Raw genomic sequence first — 14,752 nt, 5'->3', positions numbered from 1 at the left:
CGTTGAAGCTTGTGGCCACGAACAACACCATCAATTTGTTGTTTCCATTACTTGAAATTTTTATCATCAAGCTTTACAGAGATCAGATTTGAAAGCTTGATGTGAGAGGAAGAAAAGGCGTCGTCGCTGCGAAACGGTGGCGCCATGTGTGAAGGTCACTGGATCGGAAAAAAAGGAGCTCTAGATACCATAATAGAGTATCATAAGAGAGAGAAAGAATAATATTATATTTCATGATAAGAATGAATACAGTGGCTCTTTATATATAGAGCAGCTAGCACTAACCGAATACAGTTGGCACAGTATACACCACTAACTATTATATACTCTATTAGGTATAGTCGAATTGACACTTATTGTAATTAGGATGGTTTTCACGAAGACGCATTCTAAAAGAAAACTGAATCGAGTAATTTTTTGATCGTGTGCTTATATATAGATGATTTGATATTTATTGAAAATGATGAAAATTTATTTAGAGTTTAAATAATCCATGATGAAAAAATTTGAGACGATGGATTTGAAAATAATGAAATACTTTCTTTGATATATAAGTAGTATCTATAGGCGAAATTTTTATTTGTCAAAAGAAACATTAGGTAGTAGAAATAATTAAGATAAATGATTTCAATCTAGTTGAGCTGGAACCAGGGCCGACCTTTAGCACCAGTTTTCCAAAATTTAGGATCTGCATATTCTTTTTTAATTACACAACTATATATGCTACTCCTATTTCTTATAACCTTTTCAAAATCAATTTTATATATGTTTGGTAAAAATAGGTATAAATTATATTTTATTTTTTAATTTTAATTAACACTAATTTTTAAAAAGAAATCAGTATAAATTCATATTTTTTAAAATCTATTTTTTTAAAATTAAATTCAGTATAAATTTAATCAAGATATTGATGGAATAAAGATTGACAACACTTGACACTTATTAAACATAATTGAAAGTCTAATGTCTATCATAGCCACTCGTATCAACTTCTTAACCGACCATGAAGATTGACAGGTTAATAGAATCACTAACTGAACTTCATCAAGAAGCAGTAAAAAAAATACTTTGCTACTTGAAAGGCCATTCTTAACTATAGTTTGTTCTATAGGAGGACTTAAAGGAAATAGCTAGTTAATTATAGTGAGATGTAATGTTGGAGATTTGAATGCTCGCAAAAGTTAATGCACGTGTCTTTCTCTTGAGTAGAGTTATTGTCTCATGGTCTTCACTTTATCCACGACTGAAGTAGAATTTATAGCAAAAAAAGACATCAATATAACACTATTTTTCATAAAAATAATTTATTTTGAAAGTAATAATTATTACAGTTGGCGAAAGCCCAGTATATTTTTTTAGTGAAACGCGCCTGCCTAGTATCTGATAGAAAGTTACACCACTAACTGGGATATATTTATTACCACAACGAATAAATAGACAAGATACGGCATGATGTCGGAAGAAAAAGCTCCCAGGATTCCATCATATACAATACCGCAAATACCAATCGGGTAGTCACTGACTAGATACAGCAAATGAAAGAATCAATACTTGTTCGAAGCTATATAACTTCTCATTCTTATTTAAATGATTTTATATCAACTCATCCTCTTCGTCTAGCAATGTGAACGAGAAAGGGTGGAACTTGTAACCATCTCCTTCATAAAACTTGTTTTGGTACTCCACCCAGTGAAGCCTCAATGCGTGCAAGAAGGCACTCAGAGTTTCCATCACAAGTAACACTCCAACAGTTGCAAAAATGAAAACAAGGAGACCCACTATCAGAATAGCCACATTATTGTACCTGAAATATCAGACAGAACAATTACAAATCAATCCCCACATTAATTATCAGGACAAAAGAAAATGCTAACAGAAATTTCTAAACACAACATACCCCCATGCCATAAGCAGAACCTTCTCATAGAATACACTTGATAACTCTGAATGAGCAAGACTGGTACAAAAAGAAAAACATTAGTAAATGTATAGTTGTAGTTTAGCACATGCATAAACCAAATCTATAGGTAAATAGACAAATAAAATTGTGTGAGGTTCCAATCTTGTATCTCTTGTGGGGCTCCAGCATTATTAGTAGAGAATAAAACAACTGTGCCATTTATAGACATACCTAAGGGCCCACAGACGAAGGTAAGAAGCTGTATTAGATACTGCTCCAAGTACAAATTCTATAGTGTGTATGAGTTGATGTACAAAAATTTCACTGAACTCAAATTCCGCATGACCATGGGAATCATGATTTGATTCCACTTGCAAGCTTTCCTCCGTGTTTGGAAGTGGTGCATAGGAGTCATCCCCGTGCGTCTGAATTAACATAATAAACATTAGATCGAGAGCAAAATGAAAGTTCCAGGAAAGAACAAATGGAAAACATAATAAAAGCAAGCATACAGCTTCGTGTTGTTTCTTCAAAATAAAGGGTTTTGGCAAAAGCATCCAGGGCACGGCGACACCAGCCAGAAGCAGAAGCACGAGCTAGTAGGAACAGAACAGAGCATGTAAGTATTACTCAGAAAAATACTGTTAACAAGTTTTTTTTTTGGAGGGGGGGATTGGGAGCTAACCAACCTGAAGATTTTTCTGACCCACAAAGAGTTGGTTCTCGCCCAAATCATCTGTTGGGCTCAGGAACATGTAGATCATTACATGGTACAAATCAGCTTGAGAACCCGTGCACCACTTCACAATAATAAGGAGGGATAGGTAGCCAAATAGACTGTTAAGAAATATCACCTGGGGGATAAATTGGAACCTGAAAGAGTGATACATTGAAATAAAAATTATATACATCAATTTAAAATACGTAAGCAAGTTTAGTAATAGAATGACTAAGTGATGATTGCAGATGAGAACACCTGCAAAACTGCATGGGAAATTTTTTAAAACCACTTCCAATGATAAATGTTACCGTTCAAATATTAACTTACCATACATTTACGTGGTTCTTAAAGAACCTGGCATTGGCATAGCTCATTATAATTCCAAGGTTCATTTGAGCAACTCCAAGAAGAATTGACATTTTCATTTTCAAAGAGTTTAGGAATGGTAATTCACTGCGTGTACCATGCCATACAGGATCCACTCCAAAAGGGTAAGTGCGACGCGTTTTTATCAGCCCTATTGTGGTAGAATCCCTGCATCAAAAAGTAGGTAAATAAAAGAACAGTGACTAAATCTCTAATAGCATAGAGGATAGTATTGATTTATAAATTAAGGGATTTGATTCACCTGCAAGAAAGGTCACGACACTCATATGCAGAGGGGCCGAAGAGTTCAAATGGAACAGAAAAGAACTCGTTATAGATCAGGCCAGTGTAGATTGAGAAGAGTGACATCATGAAAATAACATAGCGACCCCCAAAAGTCATCTCCGTGATGTCATCAAGCTTCTGCATTCACCCAAAGACTCAATGTTAGAAGGCAGTTACATACATTCATGAGACATTTATGCAAGAGGAGCAAAAGTAATACACAACACCCAGCAAAGATTGTTGGCGAATTATAAATTGTAATATCAATCTGAAAACTTTTCACAGTTGATCAAAATTTTAAATTTTCTGGAAAAATAGCAAAAATAAAATTATAGTCAAGCCTTAGTTGCATTAGTAATAGTTGGTGAAGTCCTTTTCAACGACTAAGAGGACCAGCAGTTGAGCACTGAATCCACCTTCACTAAGGAGGGGGGACTAACTTACGCACTAACATACCAAAAAAAGAAATTTCAGCCTTCCTATTCTAAGGTCTGTTCACTCTTGATGCCCAGTATTAGAGATATAGAATAGCTAGTCTGTTTTAACTAATCTAGTCATCATCTAGAAGATAACTAACTATATAAGCTAGTTATCATAGCTGTCTAGATAAGCTGCCACATGTCAGTTTGTAACAGGTATAACCTGCTATAGCAGGTAAACAGTCCCACCTATAAAAGCAGCTGTCAATGTTTCTCTCTCTTGTAACTAACTTTTCAATAATGAAAAACAGAATTCAGAGAAAATCAAATCTCCCTCTATGATTTCTATTACACGGTCTTGAAGGAAAAAAAGAACCCCAAATGCCATCAGTCATTAAACAGCAACATAAACATTGGAAAATTTATTGAACTATTGTACTTGATGTGCTGTATACTACGTAGGAGATCTACATAGTTACAGAAAAATCGGTTAATAAAGACCACATTAACACAAATGAGGCTACCTAAGCTTTTTCATTAATCAACAAGGTAACGTTTCTAGGAATGACAATTGAACTCAGACCAGCTTAAATGGGTCTGCTGGGTTTAACCTACCTAAATTTTTTGGGCACGGGCGCAGGCTTAGTTAATAGGCCGATCTTGTTTTATATATAATTAGAATTTTAAAGTTTTTTGCACATTTTTGGAGTTGCATGAGATGTTAAACTACTACAAATTTGAATAAAAATGCATAGTTAATTTAAAAAAAAAAGACATATTAAGGGAAAATATACTCCATTTAACAAAATATGTGTAACAGATCTACGAGGGTCTTGATCCAAATCAAGGTTCTTTTCTTAAATGTGAGTATGGAAACAAGTACTTTAGAGTACCCTATACAAATTCTGCCCATTGTCCTCACTGAATGTTTCAAGATATACACTCGCCATGCAAAGCACAAAAGATACTCATACATATTCTAGAAAGGTGGAGATAGTTTACCTAATTTTCTTCATTTTAGTGTAAAATCTTGCCTTTGTTTGTTTTTAAAAGGATGGATTTACAATACAAACTAAAAGAGTACCTGGCTAGAAAGTTTCTTCTCCCTGATTATGAAATATAGAGCTGCCAGTAGTAAACATATTCCATGCCCCCAATCACCAAACATTACAGCGAAAAGAAACGGAAAGGTAACTACAGTAAACACAGTAGGATTTGCCTCTTGATATTTAGCAACCCTGAAATGTTCATATAAAAAAATTCAAAATATAAGATGCATGTCTTTCAAAAGCAGAAGTAAAAACAAAATCATTATTTGTTAACACAATTGCACCATCCCCTAGCTCAATGCTAAAACAGTGGTATTGATGATGACCTCCAAGAAGCTCAAAGACAAAAAGAGAGTGTAATTATTAGAAGTAAAGCTAAGAGACTCCAAATGGAGATGGAAGGAAAGTTGAAACTCTGTTGGGTGTGAAACTTGTTGAAGAGTCCAATGAAATACTTACAATGGGATAGATAACCAACATTAGTAGTGCAAGGGTAAGGATCCCATCTCACAGTATTATTTATTGTAGGAGAACAATGAAAATGGATGACTGCAAAAATGACTGATCTACCCATGCGCTAATCACGACCAGCAGCTATAAACATCATTTTTGTACTATATGAAAATACATTCTCTCGTGTCTTGTTTGGTGGAGAACATAGGATACGAATAAATAAGGTAGTAGAGTCGGATAACAGCCTAATAATTATAAGCAAAAATAACTATTTTCACACTAATTAAGAAAGTTAGTTAAGTATAATTAATTTTCTTGATTCATGTACAATCAAAGTAAAATTGACTATAAGTTAGTTAAGTATAATTATTTTTTTTTGCTTATAATAGTGATTGGAGGGAGTAAGCCTTATATTATAAGATTTAGTGGTAGTCAGTGTTGTCAAATTGCGGCCATGGCGGATTGCAGTTGCGGATTTTCAACATAGCGCCATGGAAAAGCCATGGCGTTGCGGATTTTGCATTGCAGCGCCATGGAAAAGCCAAGGCGTTGCGGATTTTGCATTGCTGCGCCATAGCGGCCGTCACAAATTCAACGTGCATGGCGGTATGGCAGAAATTGCATTTTTTTAATAAAATTTTAAAATTCTTGTCTGAGTATTTTTTTTAGCGACTAGTAAACAGACCCAAAGAATTATAATTGTGGTTAAAGACTAATAACCACCATTAAATACTCTAATTAAATATCTATAGAACCAAAACCCTACCACCTTTCCATTTCTTCTCTCTCATTCTCTCTTCTCCTGTTTCTCCAGACTTTCCTTCTCCATCTGTTTCTCTTATCTTCTTACACAACCATCAGGTACTCTTCTTCAGTTTTTTTTCTCTTTTATTTTTTATTCCTTCCCACCACTCTCTTTTTTGTTCTACTTTGTTGATTCTCCCTTTTTCTTCTCCTGCTCTGTTTTTTAGTGCTGTATTTACCTCTTTTTAAGTGCTCTGTTTTTTATTTTATTTTCTACTTTGTGTAGTTTTAGACAATGTCTGAAAATCAGGAAATCTTCCTAACCTCTAGGGTTGGGAAACCTCCCTAACCTCTAGGGTTGCCGGTTCAAAGAGAAGTGACCCTAGATGAAAATATATAGATATTGTTAACGGAGATACAAACTCTACTCGCAGTATTTTTTTTGCACAAAATTGATTAATGGAGGAATAACAAGAGGCAAAGACCATCTAATGGAAAGAAGTGCAATGTTCCAGCTTGCACCAAATGTTTATACCAAATAACTTTAAAGAAGATTATGTTGAAGTTAGAGAAGAAGACTAGAGATTTAATAATGTTTTATGGTTCTGTTTTATAATGTCTTTTATGAATGGAATCTTTTGAGGTAAATACAACATGCCACATCTATTTTATTTTACTTTATATATGAATTCTAGTTTCATTCCTACATAATTCTGTTATCTAATTTTTATGACTTACGATTTTTGATTTTTTGGTGCTATTACTGTTTTTTGTGAGTATAAATAATGTTTTTTGTTTGTCCGCCATAGACAACACTGGTGGTAGTCAAGGTGCACGGAAAGTGGTGGCATGTCAACCAGTGGAGGCCGGAGAGTATCGGCCGGCAACGACAATAAGGTTTTGAGCAGGTTTAGAGAGGAGTGAAGCAGTGGTAGTGGTGTTGAGCGGAAAAGAAGGTGGAGGCAGGGGAGGCTCTCACAAGTTGTGCCATTGCTAAATGCTATTGTACCCTGCCTATTTCTAACCCATTTCCGTTCATAGGATAAATTTACACTAACAAGTAGGATACGATAGGCCAATGTTATCACAAAAAATATTTATAAAAAAAAAAGGATAAGATAAGCCAATGGGATAATTGAATCATATCCTAATGCCTCAACAAACACTTGATATAATACGATAAGATAGTATATTATATTCTATCGTACTTATCATGGCCACCAAATGAGTCGTATATACTAGCACAAAGAACTTAGAGGGCAAACATTTCACAGAAATGTGATCGTGCAAACAATATGTATGTTGCACTGCATATATTACATAATAAATAAGTACGCTGTAGTCTACTGTTTCCACAAGCACAATACAGATGAAGGGAAAAGAAATAAGTACAATGCTCACCCATATGAGTCTATAATTCCTTGATATGAAGACGTAAATTTGTTCGTGCGAAAGTAGGTAGGTGGCAACTCTCTGGTATGCAAAACTTGCAAAATGGCACTGACTTGGGAGTTAGAGTCCTTTGAAGCCCGCTGTAATGCATCCTGGACCTGGAATATCAAGGTAACATGCTTACTAAATTCATTTTGCAGTAACCATATTGGCAATATTACCATTGGCTAGACAAAATGAAAATCAATTATAAAACAATAGAACACTGGTACAACAAATACCTGCTTTGTTGCAAAAACAGGACTCCACCCTTCAGCCACTAGACATTTTTTCGTCACATCAAGGCTCAGCATGTTCAGGGTATGGTAGATGGATTTCTCCTTCCTCACCTTCACGAGTTTGAAGAAATGTGGTCAAGATTCATGAGAAAATAATCATTAGAAGAAAAATATTAATCTACAGATAGTTTTTACTCCCTCCATCCCACAATGACTGTTACATTTGTACCCAAAAAAAAGTGCCAAAATGAATGTCATTTTCAGTTTTCAATAAAAATTTAATTCCCCGTCACCAATTGTACCCTCTAATTGATAACTAATAATTTAACACTATTTGCATCACTCCCAAATGGTTAAATTCTACTTTACATTTATAATAATGGTGAATACAGTACTGCTTAATAAGGATAATTAGAAAAAATTACCATTCTATTTCTTTTATTTATAACATTTTCTTAATTGGTGTGAAAGAAGTAATTGTAACACGCATTGTGGGACGGACTATATTAGAGGATAAAAATTAACAATTAATAAAAAAAATGTGATGTAAAGGTAGACGGTCAGACTATGTTCATCAGGTGCATAACACAGAATATTGTTAGTTTATGTTTTGACAAACCAAAAGATTCCATTGCTCGAATTGAGTCCCAAGATTTTCCAGCAAGTTAACTCGGTGCAAAAGTCCAGCATCTATGGTGGTCTTCAATTCTGCAAGCCTTCCAGAAACCTGCAGGTCCATTAGTTAAAACTGTTTAGTCAAATAGCCAAAGTTATAAAGTTTCAGAAACTAATAAAGGACAAGACTTCTTATAAATAAAACATAAGCAAGTTAGCTAGATTAATGTCATTATTACATATAACAAACTGAAAAGATAATGCTCCCTGCGAGCAACTATATTGATTATTAGTATTTTCAAACAATCTCTTTCACTGATATGAATCATTTAGAGAACACAATCAGAGCAATGCAACTGTGAAGGAGGAAACATCCAAGGACTAAAATCAGTCTATCAGAAATTGTTCAGACTAATTCGGCACATTCAACTAACATGACTATGCTTGTGAACAAAAAAGTTAGTCTGTGTAAACAACACAATCAAAAACACATTACAAGTACTCAGTATTCACAGTAAGCAAGGACGGTTATGAAGACATATTTAAGGAAATAGTTCTTACCTACCTTTTGGCTATCGTATTATGTATATGCAATTATGCACTCACATAATATCTAACAGTTAAGGAAGGTGTCTCAAAAAACATAGAAACTGAGCCTATCCTCTCCTGGCCCATCTAGGGCCACAGTTGAGGCTAACGCTCAGTGCTACAAGAGTAGTTTTTTGTTTATTTTCATGTGCTTATATGCAAGGGAAGGCTGCCGCCTATCTCTAATGTCAAGGTCAAATATTACTAAATCATATTCCCCACTCGCACAAATAAAAAGTAATGACAGGCTTGTCCATACTTAATCTAAGAATTTATATCCATTTGGTTCCAAGAAATTGATTTGTATGTACTGCTGTAAAGAAGTAGTACAGCAGAAGCTTGAGATAAAAAGTCAGGGTAACATGAAGGCGGATAAAGAAGCTTTCCTCAATAGAAATAACAATCAATATGCATACCTCTGTAATCATTTGAGCTTGTTTTCCAAGTTCCTCAGCAAAGGGGTATCGATTGGCACCAAAGGCATCACAGATTTTCAGAATCTTGGCTTTCACTTTTTCACCGGCGTAGAAGACGACAAAAACATTTTTCTCAGTCTGCAGGTTAGCATCCATAAGTGAGCAAAGAATAGAACACAAAACTGGATATTATAATTCAACGGGCAAAATTTTATTCAAAAGAAAATGCAGAACCTCACTATTATGTTTTAATAGAAAACACAAATGTATAGGTACAGTGCTGACAAATATTAGATGTATAATTTAGAAAATCAAATAGCTAGAATCATATAGATGGAGAGGTTATCACTCAATAATGACCTCCATCTCAATTTTCAATCCAACAGGGCATGGCAAGCTGTGATATACGCATGTACAATATGCCATCGATAGAAAACATCAGCCAACAAACCAAAGTAATTAGACCACAAAAGCCCTGCATTTGGTCTATTTTATGAAATGATATATGATAGCATCCATCATGGATACAAACTAAAAATATCACCATCCAATGCATCCAAACTAACTTGCTTCTTGACAAATTTCAATCTAGTCTACATAAGAGCTATAATGAAAGCAAAAATATATGAACGTTAAACATGGTCCGCAACAGCAGAACTCATTGTTACATGCTATATTTTATAGACAAGGGGAACACAGATAAGAACCTTTTCTCCAGAAACAGGGTCTGTAACCGGATCCTCAACAGCAGTCTGCCTCAAAAACACATTGCCTCTAGTAGCACGAAATAAAATTCTCTCAAATGCCATGGACTTTTCCCTGGGAACAAGACCTGCTAAAAATCCCAACTTAACTGCCTTTGATGAATCACCTGGTAATTCCTTTATAACAAAACAAATTGCAGGATTAGATTCATTAAATGAAGGTTGTCCAACATTATACGAGAATAAAGTTAAATATGTGCAGGTAAGATATCTACTTGGTCCTGTAATAAAGGTACTTCCATAGAATCCCCACTCAGATGGCGTGATTCATATTCTCTTTGCTGCTCGATGGCACGGCTTTGAGCTGAGTGGAAAAAGTCACCAGCCTGAAAATGGGGAACAACTATTCATTGATTAACTGCCATAATTAAGATTATATATCTAAAAGACAGATTTTCTATAAAATGACAAGTATACAATATCAATTAAACCATACCCACTTCTTAAATTTGGAGAGGACATATTAATCTTTAGCATTCAGAGAAGAATTGAGAATAATTACTAATCTAATAAGATTTGACAGCACCCAAATCAATATACAGAAACAATCAGGTAGACCCAAACCAAATTATATTATAATCATTATTCAATCTTTAGTATGTTATGTCTCTTTTTAGCTTGCAGAAATACCTGCATTGGCACATTGTCAACTCCGCTTTGCCTTCTATCAGTCCTAGCTTCAGACAAACATGTAACAACTACTTAAGTGAAATTTATCCTCAACGCAACAATTTAAACAAGGATTGGGAAAATCGTTGGTTAAGAAACCCACAAGCAAGCGCATGGAAATAAATTGAGTTTGACATAGGACTACAAAGGGTGGAAGAAAAATATGTTCGAAAGTGTCTCAAACACGGTTGAGAATATTAGATTTTGCTTAATTTCAACAAAAGAAATGGAGCCTTGGTAAGCTGGTACACCGAATGAAATTGCTCATATGTGATTGGGAGGTCATAGATTTGACTTGTGAAAATGGCCTTTAGTAAAAAACCACATTGACATCGATCCTTCATTGGACCTCAATGGCACGTTGTCAACTCCGCTTTGCCTTCTATCAGTCCTAGCTTCAGACAAACATGTAAACAACTACTTAGGTGAAATTTATCCTCAACGCAACAATTTAAACAAGGATTGGGAAATTCGTTGGTTAAGAAACCCACAAGCAAGCACATGGAAATAAATTGAGTTTGACATAGGACTACAAAGGGCGGAAGAAAAATATGTTCGAAAGTGTCTCGGATTCGGTTGAGAATATTTGATTTTGCTTAATTTCAACAAAAGAAATGGAGCCTTGGTAAGCTGGTATACCGAATGAAATTGCTCATATGTGATTAGGAGGTCATAGATTTGACTTGTGAAAATGGCCTTTAGTAAAAACCCACATTGACATCGATCCTTCATTGGACCTCAATGGCACGAGCTTTATAGCACCAGGTTGCCCTTCCTTTTTTTACAAAAATACCCTTTCAAGTGAATGTTTCTTTCTGCCGCATTTTTGTTATAAGCTTTCTGGATACAAAGTAAGACAATCTAAGCACACAGTCGGCGAAAGTGAAACACATTCTAGTTCAACAATACAAAGAGATACTGATAAACATTCTCAATTTTCCAATGTAATTAAAGAAAAGTAATCAGATCACTTTTTCTGTTATTTTCCATGAATATACATCTTGAAAGGTCGCAGTAACATTCCGGGCCACTTAAAAGAACAATTAGGCTAAATGCATGAAGCAGCAGATAATTATCACTGCTCTCGCTTTATTATGCATAATCTTCGAATAAAAGACACATAATAGTTTATGGCATAAGTAGTGAATAAACTGTACCTTCTGCAGAACAAGCTTATACTCAACAAGTTCATTGTATGTGCGTTGCAACTTTTCACCATTTGCATTCATCTCAGTTAACTCAGACTCAATTTCTGAAAGTTTTATCTGTTACAAGCACATGATATGTCAACTTCCAAAATAAATTAAGAGGAAAACAACCTTGTCAATAATTGTATTCACATACCTCAAGGTCATCGATGTTCACATCAAACTGTGTTGTGGAACCTTTTGGTGAAACACCTGCCTTAAACATTTGCTCCTTGAAGAAACGCAATTTACGAGCCATCTCTCCACATCTTTTTATCTTCACAAGGACCAATATTTATCCCCCAAACATATTAAGAAGCAAAATATCAGTATCTTTTTGATAAAAACAAAAATTTACAAAAATATAGAGAAAAAATCCAATAAGTTTGGAGGACAGCAAATCCTCCATATTGGAAGAACAAATCACAACATCAATCATACATGAATATAAGCATCAAAAGCAAAACTTATGCTATATCACACCATGCCAAATAAAATTTCTTAAAAATACAAGTTATGCTCCATAGTCCAACCATACATGAATATGCAGCAAAAGCAAAACTACAAATTGTAGTAATGTGAGAAATAATAACTCCAACGAAAAAACTCTACAAGCTGTCCACAATCCATTAACCAGGATCCCTCTTCTATAATAAAAATGGCATGATAAAGTGTGCAATGTAAAGACAAACTGGAATGCCATTTTCAAATAACAAAACTCTGCCCAAAACCAGAGCTGACAAAAAAATTCAGAACATCTCCGCATAAAGAGTCACCATGGATCAGCTAGTTACTAACTAATTCACCTCCAAAAGGTTTTGAGAGGCAGCAAGATCCAGCAATAATCAATACGCATTATTTATTATCATCACTTAAAACTTCCCCATAAGAAAAGCATTATATTCCGGTTCCAGAAGCTAGCAAAAGAAAAAGTGACTTATGATAGCAGAAAACAAACGCACCTGAGTTGCATAAGTTCGTTGAAAGGGGCTCTTCTCTGAATTGAGCTGAAAATATCATAAGAAAGAACACATTACGCTTAGAAAAACCTCTCAAGCAAGCTCATCATCATGCTTCAATTTTAGAGAAATTAGGAAACAAGAACACATAATTGGTTGCTGGAAAATTCATGCTTGCATTATCTGTTCTACGAATACAAACATAAACCTAACAAAATAAATCATTTTTTAAAAATTGCAATAACAGTATGACACGAAATTGAGATCTCCTAATGTGAAAATTCTATGATCAAAGACTAATTCCACCATCGATTTACACAGCACCACGATGAAGTTCAATAAATTAATCAATTCTCGTGAAAAACATAATAATTAAGTTTTCGAATACGGCAATTAAGTTCGTACGACAGTGCGTTTGAACTCGTTAACGTGAAAAAGAAGTTGCAGCTTAATTAGGTCAAATTAAGCAGATTAACAATCTCAAACGATAAATCGATAAACCAGCAATAAACATAACGATGAACCCTAATCACAAGCGAGTAACTAAAAAAAACAAAAACGAAGTGAGGAAAGGTTTATCGAGAAAGAAATTGAGGAATAGATGAATACTAACATCTTTAAACTGAAGAAGGCCAAGGTCACCGAGGTAGGAAACAGTGCAGTGAGCGGATTCGATGGGAATGATTAACTGAATCAGTTGCATCGGCTCCGAACGGAACAGATCCATCGGAGGACAACAACCTCCACGCGCTACCTCTCCCATTCTTCCCGCGGCGAATTCGATTGATTCAGATAAGACGGAGAGTCGAAGCGAACGCCGATCTCAGTCTCAACTACGGCCTCAGAGGAAGTTTCTCCTTCTCTCCTTCTTCCTCTCTCTTTCTCTCTCTAATCTCTATTATTTTTCCCTTCGTTTGTTGATCAGATTGATTCAATTTTGATTTTTTCCAGCATTTTTTATCTGGCACAAAAATTAACAATATTGTTTTATCAATAAATCAGTATCAATAAATAATAATAATAACAATACTGCCTTTAGTTTTTTTTTTCTACCCATGCGGTGAATAACACGATATATGTTCATTGTATGGTATTTCTTTTTAAAAGGTATTTTGACCATATATATTTTTAAATTAAATTAGATCTATTTTTTCAATAAAAATGTCTTTAAAAGTAAAAATACTAACTTTTTTACTTTTTTTTATATAAAATAATTATTATTAAAAATTCACTTGAAAAATGTTAATATTAGTGTCCGATTGAATAATATCAAAGTTAAGATTTTTAGACAATTTTAACATAAAATCCTAAAAGTGTTATGCACTAGTAATTTATTTTAATGTATTGTTAATTTTTTTTTAATGGGATTAATTATTGTGCATTATTAATGTAAAAAGATTTACACTATTAATGTTAAAAGATTTACATTGTCGATTCATCGTCATCACCAGTTTGTATTACTTTATAATTTTTTAAAATAAAAGTCAAATTTTTTAATATTCAACATTTAAGATTAACTGACAGTGTAAAATTATTTTATACTATCAGTGTATTTCAATTAAATTATTTTTAAATAATAAATCGTTGGTTTTTTTTTTTGTGTGTGACTAACATAATGACGTTCATATGTCGTTTTGTTTAATTATTACATATATGGAAAGGTATATCGATAAAAAAAATTCTAGATGATCAAATATTTCTTAATGAATAATATTAAAATAAATGTATCTTATAATGGTTAATATTATTTTGTTAATAGTTAAACGGTTGGATTTTGGTTCTTTGTTCCAAAATTATATCTTTAGATTTGGTGATGAGTCTATGATTTAGATCTTTTATAATATTTTTAATGTGATGATCCTTCTAAATTCTGATAGATGATCTCTTATTGATAGAAGTATCTTCAGAATTTGTACTTGCAAACGCAATGTCAAACCCCTTGTCTGG

General features: G+C 34.0%; 1 protein-coding gene across 2 annotated transcripts; it reads right to left on the bottom strand.

Moving 5' to 3' along the window:
* Positions 1 to 1,273: 1,273 nt before the first annotated feature.
* On the bottom strand, positions 1,274 to 13,763 carry LOC127108012 (V-type proton ATPase subunit a2). 2 transcript variants are annotated; one of them, XM_051045378.1, is made up of 18 exons: positions 13,419 to 13,760; positions 12,809 to 12,853; positions 12,004 to 12,123; positions 11,817 to 11,924; positions 10,206 to 10,316; positions 9,934 to 10,107; positions 9,227 to 9,364; positions 8,227 to 8,334; positions 7,611 to 7,718; positions 7,339 to 7,487; positions 4,776 to 4,929; positions 3,250 to 3,410; positions 2,949 to 3,155; positions 2,590 to 2,773; positions 2,413 to 2,496; positions 2,132 to 2,325; positions 1,898 to 1,957; positions 1,274 to 1,804 (listed from the first exon to the last, which is right to left on the bottom strand). In XM_051045378.1, the coding sequence occupies exons 1-18, from the start codon at positions 13,566 to 13,568 to the stop codon at positions 1,594 to 1,596; spliced, it is 2,466 nt and encodes an 821-aa protein (XP_050901335.1). In that variant the 5' UTR covers positions 13,569 to 13,760; the 3' UTR covers positions 1,274 to 1,593. The 2 variants fall into 2 exon arrangements, with proteins under 2 accessions (XP_050901335.1, XP_050901334.1); XM_051045377.1 differs by having other exon boundaries at positions 2,132 to 2,496; positions 13,419 to 13,763.
* Between the last annotated feature and the right edge of the window lie 989 nt (positions 13,764 to 14,752).

The sequence above is a fragment of the Lathyrus oleraceus genome, chromosome 7 (assembly GCF_024323335.1).
Source record: "Lathyrus oleraceus cultivar Zhongwan6 chromosome 7, CAAS_Psat_ZW6_1.0, whole genome shotgun sequence".
Lineage (NCBI taxonomy): Eukaryota > Viridiplantae > Streptophyta > Magnoliopsida > Fabales > Fabaceae > Lathyrus > Lathyrus oleraceus.
Note: the sequence above shows the minus strand (reverse complement) of the source record. Positions and strands in the feature narration are given on the sequence as shown.

Bases quoted from the DNA above. Each gene is read 5' to 3' on its own strand.
- LOC127108012 (XM_051045377.1), bottom strand. From the start codon at position 13,568: ATGGGAGAGGTAGCGCGTGGAGGTTGTTGTCCTCCGATGGATCTGTTC. The intron at 9,365-9,933 runs GTTCTTATCTGT...GCTAACCTGCAG, and splicing joins ACCCTGTTTCTGGAGAAAAG to ACTGAGAAAAATGTTTTTGT. The intron at 1,805-1,897 runs GTATGTTGTGTT...CTGATATTTCAG, and splicing joins GTTCTGCTTATGGCATGGGG to GTACAATAATGTGGCTATTC.